Source organism: Eublepharis macularius, chromosome 11, assembly GCF_028583425.1.
Source record: "Eublepharis macularius isolate TG4126 chromosome 11, MPM_Emac_v1.0, whole genome shotgun sequence".
In the NCBI taxonomy this organism is placed as follows: domain Eukaryota; kingdom Metazoa; phylum Chordata; class Lepidosauria; order Squamata; family Eublepharidae; genus Eublepharis; species Eublepharis macularius.
The window spans coordinates 62733182-62756007 of record NC_072800.1 but is presented as its reverse complement, the minus strand read 5'-3'; the positions used below and the strand labels follow the sequence as shown (position 1 = coordinate 62756007).

Sequence of the window (22826 nt, the reverse complement as noted above, 5' to 3'; positions counted from 1 at the left end):
CCGAATGTGGGACTGCACAGAAGATCAACAATGAAAACAGGGTTGCACTTACCTGTAACTGTTGTTTGTCTAGTGTCTTCTAAGCAGACACACATTCCCTCCCTCCTGCCTCGCTGTGAGAATAGCAGCTTAGAGGAACTGAAGGATATGAGGTTGCTCCGCCTGGCAGCACTGCATTCAGCAGGAAAACTCACATGCATGTGCGTTGAATAGGCAGAGTGCCCCCTACAGTTTGAGAGCTTGAAAATCTTTCTCCATAGCTGGCCTGCACCCAAGGTGGATTTGATCGATTTAAATCACTAGTCAGTAAGACTAGATTTAAATCATGGTTTTCTACATAAAGACTCATTCTTTTCTACATAAAGACTCCTCACACTTAGCTTCTTGTGCAGATCTATTCTACTCCCAACAATCTTCTATTCATTGAAATTTTTGAAACTTAGCGCTTAAGAGGTAAGGGGTTGGTTCTGTGTACAAAGATTTGCAAAGGGACAATGGGATTAAAGTCTTTTTCTCAACTGTGTATGTTTATTTTACAACCTTTTTGCTGTGAAGAAGAGACATGTGATCTCTACAGACACAAATTCAGTTTTGAGAACTGTAAAACCAAGCATCTGTGATAATATCTTCTAGATAGAAAAATTGTGCAATAATCTTACAGAAACCTCTGGAAAAGCATGACATTGTGAATGGATTAATGAAATTCGTTTACCAAAAAATTTAAACATTGCATGAATATACAGCCTCATGCTACATAATTAAAAACTAATCCTTATTTCATAATGATAGCCTTTGAACTATAATGTATCTTAAATTGAAAACTATCTTTAGATAGATTTTCCTCAAAAAAACATTTTATTTTAAAAAATCTGATTTAAATTTTACAAATCTGATTTTTTTAAAAAAATTTTTAAAAAATGATTGATTTTTATCCACCCTAACTGCACCTGTGCAGTCCTCAGTGTGTGCCTGCACAGAAGACACTAGACAAACAACAGTTACAAGTAAGTGCAACCCTCTTTTCAGTGACATGACGGCCAAGAACATACAAGTTTTATGCGCCCAAGGGGTACTGGAACCTGACAAACTTTTTTTTTGTTTTTGTATTTTTTATTAAAATATAAACAGAACATCAGAAAATAATAAACAAAAAAGAAATTATAATTATATAATAATGTATATAGTATAATAGCCATAATTGTGATAAATTGCACCTTACCAAGCATCAGTTAATATTAATTAAATAGTAATTTCAAAATATTTGGTATTAATCTAAATGCCCCATATGATATCCAACATGCACATTAATAATTTTAGGCAATAATTTGAAATAAAATTATACAACATTAACAGAATGAAATAACTATTATAAAATAAGTAAATATTTCTCCTTTTTCACCCATTTTCAATACATTATATATCAGAAAAATATTTATATTTATCATTTCAGTAACTCCTGTATTTCCTTCCCAATTATTAGGTTAAATATAAGCAATTAGCTTTCCATTTATCTTGAAATTCTTTGATCAGCCTTCTATTTACGTAGTTTGTTAATTTAGCCATTACTGCATGCCCAGCTAATTTAGCTTTCCAATCCTCTCAACTTGGACACTCTTCAGCTTTCCATTTCATTGCAAATATAACTCTGGCCACCGTTGTCATGTATCTAAATAGTTCTTCTGGGATTTTTTTGGATATTCTCTTGTAAGATGCCCAATAACATTAGCTTTCATGGTAAATTTGATTTTCTAAATTTTGTGGATTTCAGCATGTTTTTCTTTGCAGGGTTTTTTTTTTGTCATTTCACATGACCACCACATGTGGTAGAAGGTGCCATCCACATTTTTACATGTCCAACATACCCCCTTGTAGTTCTTGTCCATCTTCTCAATATCTTTTGGAGTGATGTATCACCTATAAAACATCTTATACCAGTTATCTCTTAGTGCTTGACTGGCAGTAAATTTTATATCCTTCATCCGTAAAATTTCCCATTGTTGGAAAGATATCTCTTCCTCAAAATTTTGCATGTATCTTATCATGCATGTTTTTACTTGTTCTGTTTCTGTATCAAATTGAAGCAATAGCTTGTAGATTCGTCCTATTAAATGTTCTTTTTGCTATGTAAATCATCTTTTCAAATTTGGTCAACTCCCTTATTACACCTCTTGATAAATGAAAGTCTTTTTTGAATCTTGGAACTATTTGAAAGTATAATAGCCATTGTACTTTCTCCTTCATCTTTTAATGTTTTACAGGACTTAATTTCTTCTTGATAGTTTATCATGTCTCCATAAGACATATAATCATTATTTTTCCTAACATGCTTGTCATAATTTGCCTTTATCAATGACATCAAAGGAGATATTGGAGGGCTAATTTTACCCATATTCTAAATAAACCATCTCTAATTACATGCATTCTGTTTTGCATCATATTTTTAATTGATTTTTTTTAAGCCTCAAATGATTGTTTAGTCCTTCTTCCAGATCTTCTGTTTCTAATTTTATTAATCTTTCCTCTCTTTTTTTTATCGCATCCACAATCTAGACTAAACCAGCTGCTTGGTAATATAGTTTGACATTAGGTACTGCTAACTCCTCTTTTTTCTTATCTTGTAAAACTTTAAACCTAATTCTTGGTTTTTTAGCATTCCGTATAAGTGCATTTATCTCTTTCTGCCATTCCTTCATAGTCTTCTCTTGTATATAAATTGGTAGCATCTGAAATAGAAAATTTAGTTTTGGTAATACATTCATTTTCTTTGTAGAAATTCTTCCCAACCATGACATTTTTAATTAAAACGACCTCTGAAGGTGTCTTTGCCCATGTTGTTTTATAATTTTCTTTAAATAATGTGTCATTATCATCAATCAGTCTTATTCCTAGGTGGGTTTGATGTTATTACACATCCTGTAACCTTTCCATTGCCTTCCTTTTCCTGCTTCATTAAAAATTTTAAAATTAATTTTTTTCCTGTTAATTTTGTACCCTAAAAGGAATCTGGATTTTTCAGTTTGCTATTGTGAGTTTCCTCGACAATTGGGGATTTGAAATTATCAACACCCCATCATCAGCGTAACTTTTTATTTTAAACTCTTCTCCTAGTTTTAATCTTTTAATTTTTATCTAGTCTGATTTTAGAAGCTAATATTTTTAAGGCAAGGATAAATAAGAGTGGTGATAGTGGGCAATCCTAATGAGTTCCTTTTTTATTTGAATTCTATCCATTAGTACTCCATTTATTAAAATTTCGGCATATCGTTTAATGTAAATGCTCTGTATCCAATTCAAAATCTTATTCTGCAGTTCAGACTTGGAAGCATTTTCAATAGAAAAGGTCAAGTCATATTTTAGCAATATGATTTTTAAAAAGGATGTTTAAACTAATTTTTGTGTAAATTTAATACAATCCTAAGAAGTATTTTGCTTCAGCTAGGCAAAGGGAACTCCAGTGCTTTGCAAGAAGTGGTGATTGTGTGCATCTACCAAGAGCCTAGTGTGTGGAGATAGGATAGCAATGTTTGATATACCTAAAAATAAAAATCAGGGAAAGGTACCACTAACTGAGCAGTGGTAATTGGTTTTCCAAAATTACCTGAATTTTCTTGGGTTCCATGCAAATGTATAGAAATGCAAAACTGGATGTTGTAGATTGTTCCACTAATGACAATGCTGCTCTCCTCTGTCACAAGGAGCCCTTCCCCTGATACAAGCATTAGAGAAAGCTTCCTTGTACTGGAGTGAGAAAGATGCCAGCATTAGTGGAAAGGATCTGTGGGATCCAATCCATTAACTCTACAGTTTGAAAAATAATAGCATTTCTTTTGAAAGATTATGCAACAACTGGTGACACAAACTTTGGGATAAAGTAGATGAAAATATTAGATGATTTGTCTTTATTGATGAGGGGGGTAGATATATATACTTGCATATTTGAAAATGTAATTGATATGGATACATTTCTATATTTGAAAGTTTCTTTGCCAATTATTTTATCTGTGTAGAATAGCTGCTGTGGTTTTAATTTATGTTTGTGAAATAATATATCATCTTGTCAGAATGCCAGACATTTCTGTCTTTACTTACAGATTGTATTGATAGCTGTTCATAATTTTGTTCAACGGGCAAGCCAATCAAACATTTCTCTGGACAGTCTTTTTGGTTGGCTCAAAATCCAGTGCTTCTTTGTAATATGAATGGCAGCCAGCTCTCTTATTTTCTCTTCCTCTTCTCAACCTGCTGTCTTGATTCTTCATTTATTTTCATTAACTCTTTTGGCTTTCATTTACTGTGTTAACTTTGAAAAGATAAATACTTTGGATACTGATTCTTCCTTCTTCTTCTTCTTCTGCTTCTTTTTTTCTGCTATGCAATTTAATTTGGCTATCTTTTATAGTGAATGTGTATATATCGTATCTCCTTATGTGTAATTAAAATAGGGTTGCTAGGCCAAGTTTCTGGTGATTCCTAGAGGTACTCTGCGTCACATTCGGATTTTCCCTGGATTGATGCAGCAACATCAGTGACTTTGTCTCTCTCTCTCTCCTCTCTTGTCTCTTTTTTTTTCTCCCGCCACTCTTGGAGAGATGGTAGAATGGAGGGCTGCCAGCAAGAGACTTCCTGCCATAGCAGGAGCCCTGGCAGCTCTAATAAAATATCAATACTCAGACTTAATGACTGTTTTTTAAACTAAACATCTTCTAAAATCTTTTTTGCAAATCATCCTTCATCCTTACTATCTGCACTTCAAAAGATGTCAAATACAATTCCTACCTATTGTCACCAGGTTGAGCAGTTAACAAATCATCTCAAAGAAAAGACAGACAAATGCAGTGAGCTTTTGCTCTCTAAGGAGCAACTTCAGAGAGATGTACAAGAACGGAATGACGAAATTGAAAAATTAGAGTACAGAATCAGAGAATTGGAACAAGCTTTAATGATCAGTGCTGACAGTTTGCAAAAGGTATTTTGTATGTACTATTTTTGTATTTAAATTTACAAACAACAAAGCTTTGTATAATAATTAAAGAATTAAACTGTGATAGCTAATATACTTACTTTAAAGGTGGACCAAAGGCAGCAGTTTGGGTCTCCAGTGAGGGGAGAATTGCCTCTAGAAGCTCAATTACAGGCGGAACAAGAAGCTGTAGACAGGAAGGAAAAAGAGGTATCCATTTCAGTTATTCAGATACTTAAAATTGTTATATAAGACTTATGCACAGCAATCAGCATAATCATATGGCTTTATGGTACGAGTTCAGCTTCCTTTTGCTGGTCATGTAGGACTAGACTGGAAGGACATTGTACGTGATTCTGTGAGTGATGGACTCTTTCTGTCTGGTTTAAATGGCTGACCCTTCTGTAGCCCTCCAAGAACAAAAAGGAAACCTAAAGATGACTCTTTAAAACCATTTTTGTCTTGCTAAAAGAGAGGAAATGGCAGCCACCCAAGTGTTCCTGGATGTATGGGCCAAAGAGCTCTCTGAAAGGGATGCTAGAATCTTCCTGATTTCTCCACTACTCAGCAAGAAAACCCACTCTCCTTACCCTCAGTCCTTAAACTCAGATTTATGTGCCATCTGAGTAGATGGAGCAATGGAAACAAATGCTCTGTGTGCTACAACTTGCAGCAAAGCACCCACATATCTTCTCAGATAATGAGTGGCAGATGGGCATCATCTGTCAAAAGTGGACAGAGTCTTTGCTTCCTAAAGCTACATGCAGAGGTATTATTTCTGTAGCCTGTGGTCTGCCTCCTTGGCCGTTTAGATCTACCCCTAACCTCAAATTGTAGCATGGCTGAATGAGCCACCTTTTGTCTATTTGGCATTCTAATAAAATGGTGTCTACAGTGGAGCCTCAAAATAGTAGCTGCTATGTGGCAGCCAGTATCCCTGGCACTGCAGAAGACTAGAAACTAAATATAGCAGTTTGTTTCTAAAGAGGAAAACCAAATTTTTTTCTAAAAATCTTACTCAACGTTTTAAAAATCCATTTGCCAATTGTTTTGGATATACAGATTATAAATCTTGAAGAACAGTTAGAGCAGTTCCGTGAGGAATTAGAAAATAAAAATGAAGAAGTACAACAGTTGCATATGCAACTAGAAATCCAGAGAAAAGAAGCTACCACACGGCAACAAGAACTTGAACAAGAGAATAAATTATTCAAGGTAATTATCTGTCAAGGAGCTCTATACTTTCCTTCCTTCTACCTCTGAATGAATATATTAACCTGTGAAATCTAAAACTTTTAATAAATACCTCCTCTCTTTCATAAAAAATATATTCCTGTATCTCTGAATATTTCCCAAATTTGCATCTGGTGAATAGACAAGAGAAGAAAATGTATAAAGTTACGTTCTGTACCACTTTTTTTTGTCTGTAGGAAGAAATGGAAAAATTGGGATTAGCTATCCAGAGTCCTGAAGATGGTACCATAAAGGATCATAAGCCAGTTACAGGAAAATTTGTTCAGATCATACAGGAAAAAGAACAGGAAATAAATGAACTCCATGAACAAATTTCAAAACTGCAACAGAACCTTGAATTTACAACAGATAACAAAGTACATGCTTTTGAAGTCTTGCTCTTCATTTTCATTGGAAGATAGAAAAGCTGAACAGTTTAACATGCTAGAATAAGGTTTAGTAATAGAGAATTAAACTTTGCAAGAATAAGGCTTAAAATATAGCGGATAGAAAAAGTTTATATTTCTCAAAGTAGTATTCTTGTGGCTGTTGCTTTCTGTTGAGGTGTGTGTGTTGTATCCTGCAATTTTTTTGCATAGTGTCTAGAATTTTGGTTATGATGATGGAATATTGGTGCTTTTTAGCATGCTGACATCTGAGTTTTCACAACAGAAGGTGAATTAAATTTATACAATAGAGTTAATGCTAATGCAATTGGCCGAATAATACATCATTTCTAGGTTTTTTTCCATCATAAAAAGATTATGCCTACTAGCTGATGTCATGAAGAGTCTAGATTTCATTCTCCCTAGTTCCCAATTCTTGGAGAACGTATTTTATTTGCTTTTCATTCTTTGAGTCTTTTGTGACTATGTAGTACCCCAGATGACTATTGCCGCAATTCATTTTGGTAGTTGCATCATGCTTGTTCATCATGGTCCTGTTATCTGGCAAACAGGAGTTGTTCACTAAGATTAAACTTATTTTCAAAATATCTACATTTTTGAAAGAAAAACTATTTCTCTAGTATTTTGTAATTTTTGTGACTTGCAAACAAGCTTTATTTTTTACTTGCTAGTTACCATATTAGGATGTATGGTATCTATTGTTTCTCACATTTCTGGTTCGTTTAGTCACTATCCTTTTTTCCTATCAATTTCCCATCAATTGCTGATGCTGCTTTCTGTTCCCTTTTGATGAGAGAAACAAAATTATAACAGTATAGATCTGACATGGTAAATGTTCTATCTAATCAAGGTCCTGTCTCTGACAGCAATGAAATCTTAAAGAAGTCTATAATAGACTCATCCTTGTTATCCAATTAATATTAGTATTTCAACTTCTCTATAGTTGCATTTTACAGTTGTTTTAATTAGACTCTTCCATCTTAACCTGGTATTAAAAATCTTTTCTGTTTTTAAAGCTACTTCTTCTTCTTGTTTACCCTTTATTTTCCACTAAATATCTTGATTGGTCTGAATCTTCTTTTAGCTTCTGCATTCTTTTCAATTAAAATTTCTTTTAGATAAATTTTGAACCATTCCTTGTATATTTGACAAGTTAGCTGTTGTGCCTTAATATTAAGATTAATATCCTTATTTTATTCCATCCTGGTTTCACTAAAATCTTATATATTTTGTACATTAACTATTGCTTTTTGAACCTCTTTTTGTCATTTCATCACTTTGATGTTCTTAGTCACCAGGGTTCCATATATGTCCAGTTCAATATAGTCCATATAGTGTATTCTACAAAACATGCCTACTTCACCATTATAGGAAAGTAAGGAGTTACCAGCTGATTTGAATGTTAATAACTAAAAAACAGGTCTATTTTGTTGTATATCTGGATTGTGAAGAATAATTAATTTCTGGCAGAAAAGAGCAAGAGTCTAGTAGCATCTATAAGACTAACAAAATTTGTGGTATGGTATGCACTTTTGTGAGTCACAGCTTACGTCTTCAGATATAGCTAGAATGTAAGTCTGTCTGTCCTATCTTGGTGGAGTGATTTCAGAAGCCAAATGACAATAGCCGATGAATGACAATAGCAGGCGTGATTGTGTAGGGTGGGGACTTCTTACAGTCTTATAGATGCTACTGGACTCTTGCTCTTTTCTGTTGCTACAGACAAACTAACAGGGCTACCCATGTTGATCTAATTTCTGGTATTCTGGAAGTGTATTTGGTTATATTGTTGAAACAACTAGAATTCTGAGAAGCTGTGTCTTCATTCTCAAACAAATGGTGAGGACACTTGAGTGATACTTGAACACTTTAAATATTTTTTGCAATAAATATTTGACAAGCCAGTGTAAAGACGTATAGTTTTATTAGAGAAAATATCAGTTGAACTAGTATTAATAAAAATTACTCTTGAAGTAGTTTGTATATCTGGAAACGTAATTCCCTAGGAAGTAGTTTGGGGCTCACTCCTGAAAATGGTCTCTTTGCCCAGTGAATGTGACAGTTTCAGAACATTTAGAGCCAGAAAAATACGATACATTAATTATATCCCAATAAATAAACACTGTTAGCTTTCACAACAATTCTTGGATTTGGTTCTTCCAAATTTTAGGTGAAGGTGCAATTAATTGGAATTATGAAATATGCTACTTCAAGAAAAATGAGTACTGTTGGTAAACGTAAGAGATATTTGCTAAAACAATTTTTTGGCATAAATTACAGAAGTGGCTACCTTTTTTCAATAATAAAATGCTTTTAAAAATTTTCTTTGACCATTTAGGTAATTGAGGAAAAAAATGATCACATAAGGGAACTGGAGGCCCAGATAGAATACTTAAAGAGTGACCAAGAGCGTCTAAAACAAAACAACGAGCAGGAAGTAGAACAGCTGAATGAAGTTATTGAAAAGCTCCAGCAAGAGCTGGCAAATATTGAACACAAAGAACCTAGTCTGGACTTCTCATTGATTCAGGAAGATGCAGATAATTTAAAACACCAGCTAGATGGAGTGTTGGCAGAAAAAGAAGCCCTGTTGAAGAAAGTGGAAAGCAGTGATGTAGAGGTGTCCCAAGCAAAAAATGAACTGGAAGAAACAAAATTAAAAGCAAACAGGTTAAAAAAAGAACTAGATACATTAAGGGAGGCACATAAAAGAATGGGAGAAGAACTTGAAAATGTACAAATGAAAAGCAGATTGGCTGAAGTAGGAGTGATGATCAGAGAAAAAACTGAAAACCCAGAAGCTATAGATCAGAAAAAAATATTTAATTTTGTGGAAAATGCTAAAGACTCTTTCAGCGACACAGACACAAAGTTGCAGCAGCTTCAGACAGCTCTTAAGGACAGGGATTTGGAGCTAAAGCAGTGTTACAACCAAATTAAAGATTTAAGTGAGCAAGCGCAGGCTGAGTCAGAGGCATTTCAGCAGAAAATAGTGGAGCTAAAAGACATGCTGGCTCAGAAGGCTGCAGCGGCAATTGTTAATCAAGCTCAGCTGAATGCAGTGCTAGAGCAAAGTAAAGTCCTCCCGGAGATGCACACAGGAGGGCCAGAGGAAGCAGCACAGATTATTCTAACAGAAAAGACAGATGGCACAGTTGAAGAAGACGCAAAGTGCAGATTATCAGCACTGCTGGAGAAACTTTCAGAGATGGAGTGCCAAGTGGCAAATGCACACAGTAGCTTGCAACTAGAAAAGACAAAAGTGGAAATAGCACAGAAGGAAGCTAAAGAAAAGGAGGAAAGACTTGCTGAACTAAAGCAGCTTCTAGCAGAAGTAGAAGAAAAGCACAAAAGGGAGAAGACAAAGATCAAGAAAGCAAAACTCCCTCAGGTATGTTCCCCAAAGCACGTGCTCTCACTGACTAGTACGAATGTGCACTTGGATGTTAATTAATCAAACCTAAACTAAGAATACCCTGTTCATTCCATGCCCGATCACAAAAGCAGCACACTGAAATCTAGGAGTTTCTACATAGGAGATTATGAATACAAATGAAGTTTCTAAATAGCTGCAGATGTACAGAAAAATATGACTTTGAAAACAGGAAAGGGAGGGACCACCCTGCTTAAGGAGAACTGAATATGATGCAGGAGGCACAGAATGTTGAGAACAGTTTAAGGAAATAAAGGGGGAACGAAATTACCGTGCTCAGACCAGTTTGAATTTAAGAGTCCTGGAGGAGGCGACTTTGGGGTGAGGAGGATTTTCATGGTATTCGTTCGTCCTGAGATTGCTTTCATACCCACTGTTTATATAACTTATAACTAATCCAGCCTCAATAATTAATAATCACCAGAAATATTTAGAAAACGTTAGAACTCTTTGGATTTGGCCATTGTGTCAGGTTTAGAGTTCAAGAAAGTCAGAGTAAGGAAAGAGTGAGTCAGCGGAAGTATAACTGACAGGGACACTTGCCAGTCAGCAAAGTTATAAGCAGGTCCAGTCTTCAAAGAGGATCAATAAGTTATTCTTTCACAAATATTTACATCAATCATGCTGATAGCTCACTGGCTTGGAAAGTTGTTGTGATTTGACACTGTAGAAACAGTGATTTCCAGCTTGCTTGCTGTTCTGTGAGACTGTGCTTGCTAAACCCTGGAGTAGGGTTGCCAACCTCTAGATGGAGCCTGGAGAGCTCCTGGAATTACAACTGATCGCCAGACAACAGGGCCAGTTCCCCTTTGCACCAGCTGGGCAAGGGGGGCGCATATAGATATTAAACAATAATGGGGAGAGTATTGCCCCCTGAGGGACACTGCACACTAAAGGGTGGCGGGATGACAGTTTCTCCCCTAGCGCCACCCTCTGTCCCCAACTGTGGAGAAAAGAGATAAGCCACTGCAAGGCAGTCCCTCGTATCCCCACATCAGTGAGGCGATGGGTCAACAGATCGTGGTTGACTGTGTCGAATGCTGCTGAAAGATCCAATAATATCAGCAGTACCGAATCACCTCAATCCAGCTGCCTGCAAAGATCGTCTGTGAGAGCAACCAGCAATGTCTCTGTCCCATGCACTGGGCAGAAACCGGACTGAAAGGGATCTAGGGATGAGGAATCATTCAGGAAGCTCTGCAGTTGTTCCACCACTGCCTGCTCAATCACCTTACCCAGAGGTTCGAAACTGGGTGGTAATTGGTTAGGTCGGTGTGGTCCAAAGATGGTTTATTTAGGGGAAGTCTTACCACGGCTTCCTTTAGTGCTCAAGGAAAAACCCCGGTGCCCAAAGACATGCCCAAAGGGAGGTCCATAGCCCATCAGCACTGGCTTTCACGAGCCATGATGGGCATGGGTCCAAGGGGCACATGGTGGACCTCACTGCCCACAGGGTCCTGTCAATCTCATCCCTGGAAAGTGGGCTGAAATGATCTGATAATTGGCCCAGAAGATGGCCAAGGGGCCTCCAGTTCATGTACTGTATCAATCATGGCTGGCAAGTCGTGGTGGAGAGACAAGATTTTATCAGCAAAAAGCCTCACAGCTAATGTCCCGTTTGGCGGTCTCCCCCTGATAGGGAGACCAGTGACCAAACCACTTTAAACAGTTTTTCTGGGCATGAGCTAGCTGACACAATGGAGACTGTGTAAAATTCCTTCTTCACAGCCTTCACCGCCATCTCATAGGCTTTCATAAATATCCTATAAGATTATCTTTCATCTCGAGATCGTCACCACACTCGCTCAAACCATCTTAGCTCCTGCTTCTTCCATCATAGCTCCTCTTTATACCAAGGAGCCAGTCTGGCGCAGGGGCGAAGAGGGCAATAGGGCATCATTTCATCAGTGGCTTCAGAGAAACGGACACGCCAATCCACCAGCTCATCCAATGAACTGCCCGGGGGCATCGGATCCCCCAGGGCATTCTGGAAACAGAGGCAACTGTTTTACTTGTGACCAGAGAAAAGGGAATGCTACACTTGCTTCATTCCTGAAGATGTCTCATTTTTAATTTTCCTGAAAAGCAGCCCTGGGGAGAAGGGGTAATTTGTGGGGGGGGGGGGGGCTTAATCCATCCACTCACATGTCCTCAGGAAAAATCATTCCACAGTAGTTTGTCTTAGTAGGGGAAAAGGTAGGCAACATTTTTTCTTAATTAAACTGTTTGCCAAATTAGAAGTGATTGGGGTGGGGAGAATCTTCATATGTTTACATGAATCTGTCTGCTCAGATATGAAGAAAGCAGGGTTGTGGTTGGGGGTACATGCTTCCTTAGTGGTGTGATTTTGGATTTGCTCTGCAATTCATGTTGCAGGGTTTTTCAAAGACTATATTCTGAGTATGTGACAGCACTTTTATGAACATAGAAGTTCTAAGATAGAGATGCCATTTGACTTGAAAATCATGCCATTTTTACTGCATTCTGATAGGTTGTTTTATTAGAGTGCAAGCTGTGTGAACCACTTAAAGTTCTGTCCTATAGCTTAGGTTATAAAGAACATTTTTCTTTTGTCTTGGCATGTAGGTGGTCCCAGAACAGAGAGAAAACAAGCAAAGAAGTTTACTAGCTGATGATCATGAACTAGAAAAAGTTAGAGCTGAGTCTGCTGCTGCTAAGGAAGAACTGAACAGTTGCAGAGAGAAAGTAGAGAAACTGAAAGAGGAATTAACAGTAAGAATGAAATATTTGCCATATATGTCTCATTGTTCACTGAAGATTGCTTGGGGTCCTTGAATTTCATAACGGTATGTTTGGACTTGGTAAAAACTTAGTTTTTATATAGCCTTGAGTTTTGTGTAGCTATGCTATCAATTTCCCAAAGAAGTCGTCATTCCTACCTTTCAGGTGTTAGCTACATAGAGTCATCATAACAAATCACAGATTATGCAGCAACTTCTGATTAGTCTACTAGACATAAATAAGATACAGGGTGAGCATAAAACCCTGTTTGTTTGCTTCCTGTGTTCTGCCTCTGCAGGAGAATTCTTTTCCGTGTACTGCCATCTCTGTAGACAGGAGGCTGTAAGGGGCAATGCTAATTTATTTATGTTGGAGTAAAAGATCCCTTTTTCATTTTCCCTCTCCTGACTCACATCTCTCCATTGCTGCTAAGCTCTTATGATTCTTAAATCTACTTGAACCAGCTCATTTATTCCTGTAGAATACATAGAGCATGAATATGAGAACTTTCTGAGGTTATGTATAGATGCTGAGAGAACTATATGAACTTCTTCAGACATCATGATAAACAGTCACAGTTTATCTTACTGCACAGTTTATCACAGCTTATCTGACCAGACAGTGGAACAAAGTAGGGCTTGTTGGCCAGCACCAAATAAGGATTTCAAGTAAGGTCTGTAGTTGGTTTCTTAAGCATAGTTTGTGCAAACTGTAGTTTGTTGTGACATCTAAATTCACAAACCACAGTCTGTTAAAACTTTGGAGATATTGGAAAATTTAAAAAATCCATGCCTTACATATTGCACCATAAGCTTGCAGTGTATTCTGAACAATCAAATCTGGCTCACAAAGTTAACTAGCATGTTGATTTAGGTCAAGGCAGAGGCAATAGACCACAAAAAGTTTTAATTGCTGCATATAGTTCTCATGCTTATGCTATTTATTAATGCTGCTTTTTAAAAAGATGCACCCTCAATTCCTATTCTTCTATTGCATGTAGGTAAAAGAAACAAGTGTGATTCATCTTCAGGAAGAACTAAAGCAAGCAAGGGAAAAACTTTCTCAAGTGGAAGAGAAACTTGCAGCTTATGTGCAAAAGGAAGAGAACGCTAACAAATTGGAAAGAGTAGGTACCAAAGAGAAACCTGCTATCAACAGAACACATGCATCATGTCAAACTGACAAAACGGTTCATATCAATAGCGGTAACCAAACATTGCAGCTCCTTACCAAAAATGAAGAAATCCAGATTGATTTGCAAAATGGATGTTCATCAGAGGAAGTTACAGAAATCATAAGGGAATTCAGTGAAAAAATTGATCAAATGCAAGAACTACATGCGGCCGAAATAATGGATATGGAAACCCGACATATTTCAGAATCAGAAGCTTTGAAAAGAGAACAGTTTCTTTTAGTACAGGAATTAACTGAAGAATGCAATTCTTTGAAGGCTGTCATAGAAGCCCTGAGGGATAAAGAGGTGTGTACTAATGTCACAACACTCTGTTTTTTAAAAAATGTTATTACTTTAGAAGTACAGTTAAACATCAGTACTGACAACAACGAGCGATGGTAAATGCATATTTGACATTAATTAATCAGGTATAGCATTACAAAAATACATAAGGCTGTACGCTGGGTTGGATTCAGCTAGCTTTTTTGCTCAATCTCACCTAATTCCTCTCTATACCTCAGCCCCCCTGTCTCGTGTCTCATGCCCTGTATGCATGTTTTTGGTCATCATAAAGGACGCTTCCCTTTTTTTCCCCACCAGCAGGAAAGCTAGTTCAATCCAAACCATAGCCTGAAATTCAGTATTCTAATACATAGCAAGTCTGTTGCTCATTTTGTTAGGCTGAGAATTGATATGCTTTCTCCTGTAATATGCTAACTTCAACATTAATGCTATATAATCAGCTTTAGGTACATACAGTACTTGTGCACCAATGGGAAGAGTACCAAATTTTTATGATAACTACCACTGTGATTGGTATATAGCTTGAGCATAAAAGTTGCAGCTATTAGAAGGTAACATGTACAAAGTGGAGGATATTTGTGTTCACAGAAACCCTGTTATATAGTGTTGTATTTTTAACCTTGTCTCTTCAAATTTTAGGAGATTCCTTGTTTAGCACAATCTATATCTTCTAATGTCAGAGATGGGTGCTCTAGTGGTAAGAGAATATTATTGTTTCTTATTTTCTACAAGAGTACTATACATTCTTATTTATATATAACAGGGAAAAATTGTGTATTCATTTAGCTTAATGAACTAATTTTAAACATGTTTGCTTAGAAGTTGCACTAATTTCACTGAGATTTCTAAGTGTGCTGAGCATTGCAGCTAAGTATATAGCATATGGTGTGATGGTATAACATAAAATATCAAACTAGCAGTCTCTAGTATCTTCCACAGCGAGCGAAGGCCGATGCAAAGGATTCCTTTAGAGTCTCTGCAGTACTTCTCCTTCAGTACTCCTTTCACATCTTTACCATCTAACAAGTCCTGTTACTTCTGTGGTTGGCTTCCTTCTGCTGATGTATAACCTGTACTTTATCCTTTTCTAAAATATATCAAATAGATGCTGTTGGTGATCAACTGTCTCACTGTTGTAGATTTGTATATAAGCTACTATCTTTCTAAAATTTGTAAAATTTGAATCTTTTATTCTTCATGCTCTGAATTTTCCAGCATAAATATTTACAATATAAACAAGACATCCCTTTTATTTACTAGCTAGATTTTCTTTATTTCTGAGAAGCAGATTGAATTTGTCCCTGTCTGTTCACACAGGGGTATTCTGCCTGGTCAAATTACATTACTTCAGTGTTCAAATTACTTCATTTACTATTCCAAGTTCCACACAGTGAAAAGCTGCATCTGCTGCAGAATTGGGTTTTTCCCCTTTGCACATACCCCAATTTCTTTTAAGTGGAATTAAGATGCTTTTTTTTAATGTACAGAATTTTTTCTTCAGTGCAAGTCCTGCCTGGCTTTTCACCCTCCTCTTTATTTCTCTGTGCACCAATTGTCTGAATGCCAATGTCCAACCACTTTTCTAATGCCCTTTTTTACTCTATAACAATAATGTTATAACATTGGTACATTGCAAACAATTTTCTTCAAAAAAATTATCCAAATTGAAGGTAACTTCAAGAAAGTTCAGTGCACTCTGTCTACTCCTGAACTTACATTTCTCACAAGTTTCTAAACATGGCATTTATGGGGACTGCATGATTCTCTGATGTCCTCACTCAGTCATTCCTAATAGGCTCATTGTGAACATGTTATTGAGATTATCCAGCCATGAAACTGAACCTCTGGGTAGTAAAAATTTAAAATATCCCAATTAGAACAGCATAGCATCCCTATAACATCCTAATGTCATAACAAATATGCAAAAAAACCTAACAAATGTGCAAAAAAAAAGGAGATGCCTACACTAATGAAAACACTGACATTGTCAACATCTCTCAGAAAGCCCGCGATCAAGAACAGCGCATTTTCCTAAGTGCTGGGGGGGAAAAAACGGGCACTACTTCGGTTTGACATCTCCATGTGCAGAATTACAGAAGCCCAAACCAGATCTGATCCTTGTGGTTCAAATACCAGGAAGAGCCCACAGTCTGTTCAGATGCAATTTTCATGTACAACCCGAGATACTTGTTCCACCAATTTTAATCCCACAAGGGAAAATCCCCTATGCGTAGAGGCTGTTGCAAGAAGGATTATCTCATTATATAGATTCAATATTTTTGACAGAGATTAAGGAAGCTCCTATAACAATAAAAGAATATAATAGCTATGAATTATGGAAAGACTGATTAAAATATCTTCTAGGTTTTTTTCTAGGCTTAAAAAGCAATGCATTATTTAATCTTTGGGACAGTGGTATAAGTTGAGTCTGTTTTGATTGTGATTGTCAGACTTCATGATAACACAGCTTGATCATTTATTTTAGATTCTAGTTCAGACTGGAGCCAAGGAGTATATCTTGCACCTAGTCAAGGATCAGATACAGTATCAGAAGAAATAGGAGACGAAGGTGAAACTTCAGCGGATTTCCTTCCAAAGAAAATAAAGGTAAATCAAAGCAGTTTGGCTTTTAAGTATAAAGCAAAGTAATTCTCCTCAGGGACCCTTGCAACATCTGTTGTTGAGGTACAGTTATATTTATGGATTGATGTTCATGGTGTGTATCTGTATGGGTCGGCATGGCAGCCTTTTGACCATTCATATGGCCTATTTCTGTGATCATGGTTAAATATTCTTTGAAGCCAAGATTGCCATTGTGTATGTGACAGCTTACCATTTTAATTTCATTACTGTGAAATGTCATTTGTTACGGAGAGGAGGGCTGTTGGGGCGTTGCTTGTAGTTAAGGAAACATTTAGCCTGGCAAAGTTACACCTGCTAATCATCTGCTATATAACTTTAGATATCTCCAATTAGGAAGATATGGCTTGTTACAACTGACTTCTGTTTTAAACAGTTGCTATTACTGTGCTTTATTTTCCATTGATACAAAACAAAACAAAACTGGAGGTCTTAAGGATCAAAGCCAAGAAAACAGTGAATCATTCACGTGTATTAAAATTTTACCTGACATTATAACTATCCATTGTATATTTCCCCCCAAATCCTCTCAGAGATCTGTCACAACCAGGGAGTGCTCACTGGTAGGTCACTAGCAGAGAAGAGAAGAGCTCGTGGCTGATCTTCATACTCTGCTGCTCTTCAAACTGTGGTACATTTTGTTCATAACAGGCCCACTACTCTCATAGAGGATTGGGTTTGGGGGACAAAGAGCAAATTACTGCAGGAAGGAGAAGCAGAAAAAAATCTACTTTGCCAACTTCTTCTGTGAGCTTTTCCAAAGATCCAGTTCTCAGGTTTTTATCGAGTGTCTTTAGTTAGTATTTTTGGTTTGGGCTGTCTTATGTTTTATTATAGTTGTTTTTAATTATTAAAAACAGTGTTTTAGTATTTTTTTAAAATATAAAAGTGGTTTCTAAATAAATAGCAATTCCTTTGATTTATACAGGAGTATAATGAGAGGAGGTACTTAAAATGAAAAACAATAAAATGACATGATTTTTAAAAGGCTTTTTTTAAATAGGGGTTGCTGAGAGCTGTTCATCACGAAGGTATACAGGTGCTCTCTCTCACAGAATTTCCATACAGTGACAGTGATGTGCCTTCCCTTAAGCAAGGGACAGAATACTGGCTGCAAGAACGCAAGGCATTCTTGAGCACTGTTTCATCTTTGAAGGATTTAATTGCTAAAATGCAGGTTCATAGGGATCCAGAGGTAATTATATATTCAAAACTGTTTTCTGCTTTTTCTTTTTTTGCTCCTCTAAATCTCCACCCCCCCCCCCAAATTTCCTTATTTCTAGATAACAAATTTCAAACCTGTTTGCAGCTTAAAATGAATGATAAAAATAACACGGGTATTAAAGAGAAATTTCGTTTCCAAAATATTAAATGAAGCTTTCTTTTTATCTGGACCATTCTATGGGATCAGAAGTCATTATTCATATTCCCTACTTGTATCTACAACAAATATTAATAAATTGGCCTTTTATCTCAGGATCATTATTGATGTTGTTTCATACATGAATAAGCAAAGCTGTCTTTCTAACTGTTCGTTTTATTACTTCCTGAACACTGAAAGGTGTTTAAACATAGAGAAGTAAAATAGAATCAGTATATTGATCAATCAAAGTTTAATTAGATTGCAGCATTCTTTAGATTCGCCCAGTAGTTTGAATTAATTCAGTTTTGAAGTCACTTGGGTCTCATATTTTAATGTTTTGGGGAATAATCCTATGTTCCAAATTCTTAAGTTCTGTCTAAGACTGGCAGTGTTTTACTCTTCTGAGACACTGTATCCTGAAAAAGCACAAGTCTTAAGTTTACAATATAACAACAGCAACATTTGATTTCTGTACTGCCCTTCAGAACAACTTAACCCCCACTCAGAGTGGTTTATGAAGTGTGTTGTTATTATCCTTATGACAATCATCCTACGAGGTAGGTGGGGCTGAGAGAGCTCCGAGAAGCTGTGACTGACCCAAGGTCACCCAGCTGGCTTCAAGCAGAGGAGTGGGGAATCAAACCTGGTTCTCCAGATTCAAGTCCTACTGCTCTTAACAACTACACTAAACTGGCTATTTATTTATTTAAATATCATTAACAAATGAAAATCCAGATGATTCATCTGCTAAAAAAAGATGGGATGTAGCCTATCAGCTTTGCCACTGGTGAAAGATGCAGGCATCTTTAATAATCAAAAAGGCTTTGCTGGGGTTCGTGGGACCCAAGTGGTGATAAGCTGCACGGTGCAGAAAGTAGGGATATTGGAAGAGTTCAGACAGAAAAACTGGTGGGATCCAACCTGCTTCCGATGATTAGCATCACTACTTGACTACGTCCATGCCATTGTAGCTTTATTCAGGATCTGAATCGTCTGGAGGCATCTCAGATTGGCGATCTGAACTCTTGTTTGCTGTTCAACAAGTCTTCCAAAGGGAAAAGGATGTTCTTCTAGCAGCATTTCAAACAGAACTGGCTGAAGGAGGCACCCGGGATGTACCGGCACTAATGGGTCAGCTAGAAAAGAGGCTTCAAGAACAGGTGAGGTTCTGATGATTCTCTCCGGGTAAATCTTTAATTCTTGAAAAATTCTTTAAAGAATTTTTATCTTAGCTTAATCTAAGGCAGATAAAAATAGTAGCTTAAAATATAGCAAATTATATTTGTTACTAAAATAAAACCATCAAAAAACATTCTAAAAATACTAACCATAACTATGGAAATTAACAGAGTAACTGCCCAACAAAATCAGTAAAATAACCAGAGGGAGCTGGAGATAACAATCTGATGCTCAAGTGGCATCAGAATTTTCAAGCTGTTAGAAGGTACATAAAAAAGCATCAATGCTTCTTTGAATATTTTGTTTTAATCATGTCATTTATCTTACTTACCTGTCAGTGAAACATCCAAAAGTGCACCAAGGGAAGAATTTCTATAGCATGACTTCTGAAAGTATTTAGTGTATTGCTTGAAATTGTAAAATATGAATGACCCTCAGAATGAATGCTAAACATGTGTTGTTATTTTATTGCTTTTATGGGTATCTGAGTCTTTTTATTCCCATCAGAAGTGCAAATTTATTTTTGTCAGTGTGGTGTAGCATCTGCACAATCCAAGTTCAGTTACCCATTCTGCCGTGGAAGCTCACTGGATGACCTTGTGCCAGTAACAAACTCTTAGCCTAACCTATTTCACAGGTTTTGTCGTGAAGAGAAAATAGAGGAGAAGAGAGTGATTTAAGCTGCTTTGGGTCCTCACTGGGGAGAAAGGCGGGGTATAAATAAAATAAATATTTTAAAAATTTCTTGATTATCTCAGTGAAACACATTTTAACTACAAATGAGTACCTGCTGCTAAAGAACATTTTTTTTAAAAAATCTGCAAATAAAATGTCTAAACCTTTACTGTCAATGTTGATGAAAATCAACACGTTTTGAGCTATTATTGTTGGTAGTCTCTGTAATCAATTACATAAGTAACCCAAGATAATGTAAGTTTCCTAAGATAATATATTCTTCTTTGTGAATATTGAATATATTTTAAAAATAATCTGGGTCATTGCTTACTGATTAAGTATTCATTTCTGGTTTTTATTTATAACAGGATACATATCAGAGAACTGCTGTGGACTGCATTCAGAATGCAGACAGGATAAGTTTGTTAATGGAAGTCAAACGGTTACATGCCCAACTGAACAACAGAAAAACTGATCCGAAGAGGGAAGTCGAAATTGAGCCAAAATGTCAAGGTAACTTGGGTTGTTATACTATGCAGAATCCTTCAGATTGTGACTGCCTTTCTAGGATTCACTATATAACAATGCTTTATCATGAGTAACTGTGCATCGTTTTCAGTATATACAAGTTAATAGCATAACACAAGGATGTACTCATTTTTACATTCAGTTTATCACATTCATAATGTCTTTTACATTGCAATCATCACATTCTTATTAAGTGTATCAAGTAGAATATCTGGGAAAGATCTGAGACCTTGTACAGCTGTTGCCATTGCCATGAGTAGAAAGTATTGAGTTCAATAGACAAGTAGTGGAATTCAGTTTAAGACAAACATTATCATATTGCCAGAGCTCATTTGCCTAGTCAGGAAAATTTCAGGAATAACTCAGTGCTAATAATGTCAGGGCCTTGGGTCAGAGCCTAATGTTGAGCAGCCTGAGCATGTGTGAAACTGAATTCCTAATATTTCTAATTAAATGATACCAGATTCTATGATTCTAGGTGGAAGGGCTAGGAGAGACTGAGGGCAAAACTAGATGTCATATTTTTTAAAAAGTCAATTCCAAGGAACCTGAACTCAACTCTAGCCCCACTTTCACCAAGCAGCTATGGAGACTGTTTAAAGAAGTGGGAACTGCAATGTGGGGGGCTCTTGCCTGCCCCTCCACTCCTTTTCCTGACCCCAAATAGTACTGGGGGGAGAGATATTTTCCCCTTTTGGCTGCTTCCCCTGCACAGAATACTGCATGTTTTTGTTGGCAGAAGGTTTGCAGACCCCCTACTTCACTCCACCCTGTTTGTGGGGTTTCCCCAATCTCCAGGGGGAAAATATCAGGGGAGACAGCACATCAGCACCCAGTAGCCAGTGCCACTGGAGGAAGAAGAGAGAGAGGATGGAAAATTTGCTTCTTCTGTAAATGCTGCTTCCCTTGTGCTAGGTAAGATCTAAGTCACTTGCAACAAGTGCAGGCCTAGCTTGGTCTAAAGGGATTCCTAAGTAAGCCAGTCTTTACCATGTGATTAATTCACTCGTGAAGGAATGTGATCTACAAGTGCTGGCCCTCTGCTCAGGGCTTCCTTTCATCATGTAGGATTGATGTTTGCAAAAAGATCCTCACCAGTTAACTATAAATTCTCTATAGAGTTGCTGGGGGGCAACATGGAGATGCAAATGGAGCTCAGTAGCACAAAGGACAAATCAGCTGAACTTCAGGAGCAACTGAATTCCGAGAGGATGATGGTTGCTGAGTTAAAGAATGGACTTGGACAAGCAAAACTAGAACTGGAGACAACGCTTAAAGCCCAGCACAAGCACTTAAGAGATTTGGAAGCTATCAGGTGAGGTTTCCAGTGATGGTTTTCTACAGATATTTTAGGACTTCTTATATATCCTGTGGTAATATCAAGTTATAAGAAGAGAATTTTACCTGGTCCTTAAAATCAGCATTTAAAAATATATATATATAAAACTTGTTTTTATTTCTTCTTTTGGTTTTAACCATAGCATTAGAAAGAACTTCAGTTGCTGCTTGTTAACTTTGTCAGTGCAATAGAAAGGCAGAACAATTTCTTCAGGAGTAGCAGCAGAAAATTCCTGTGGCAGCTGAATTGGTATGGAAAGGTTGATTATTTTTAATTAGAATTGCTGATCTGCCTAATTTTTGCCTGATACTTAAGAGAAAAAATTATACAGGACAGAGCTGTGTGTTAATTGGGCAAGTGCATGTTCCCAATCCCATCTTTACTGTACAGGAAGAGTAGAGAGAGTAAAATTGGTAGGCAGGGAATGGTTTTAGCATCCTTTGATGCTCCCATAGAAAAATCCACCTTCACATTACTTTAAAGTGGCAAATGCAAGTTTTGAGAAGCCTGTGTTAGTCTCGTACTCTGTATTTTTTCAAATGTAAATGATTTCTCTTGTGATAGTTACTTTTTTTTCAAACAATGATCTAATGGGGAACCTTCTCTTGATTTCTGTTAGAAATGAGCTTAAAGTAAAAACAGCTGAACTAGATATGCTAAAAGATACAATGGCAAGTGAACAGAAGAAGTCAAGAGAGCTTCAGTGGGCACTGGAGAAGGAGAAGGCTAAAATGGAACGCAGCGAGGGACGAGGAAGAGAAGAGCTAGAGGTAATCAATAGTGGCTTTTTAAAAACCTCTGATTGTGCAGACTGTAGTAACAGAGATCCCAATTTTATATCTCTACTTTT

General features: G+C 36.8%; 1 protein-coding gene across 5 annotated transcripts in view; it reads left to right on the top strand.

The window, feature by feature from the left end:
• Positions 1-22826, top strand: part of AKAP9 (A-kinase anchoring protein 9) — a 142514-nt gene that overhangs the window by 99239 nt on the left and 20449 nt on the right. For 4 of the 5 annotated variants that reach the window (XM_054991883.1, XM_054991881.1, XM_054991880.1 and 1 more), the window contains 14 exons: positions 4790-4966; positions 5069-5170; positions 6023-6175; positions 6391-6570; positions 8939-9991; positions 12620-12766; positions 13776-14255; positions 14892-14949; positions 16738-16859; positions 17896-18087; positions 19227-19415; positions 20478-20622; positions 21757-21952; positions 22596-22746. In XM_054991883.1, coding sequence (XP_054847858.1) covers positions 4790-4966; positions 5069-5170; positions 6023-6175; positions 6391-6570; positions 8939-9991; positions 12620-12766; positions 13776-14255; positions 14892-14949; positions 16738-16859; positions 17896-18087; positions 19227-19415; positions 20478-20622; positions 21757-21952; positions 22596-22746 — 3345 coding nt within the window. The remainder of the gene's footprint in view (positions 1-4789; positions 4967-5068; positions 5171-6022; positions 6176-6390; positions 6571-8938; positions 9992-12619; positions 12767-13775; positions 14256-14891; positions 14950-16737; positions 16860-17895; positions 18088-19226; positions 19416-20477; positions 20623-21756; positions 21953-22595; positions 22747-22826) is intronic. The other variant, XM_054991882.1, reaches the window with a different exon arrangement.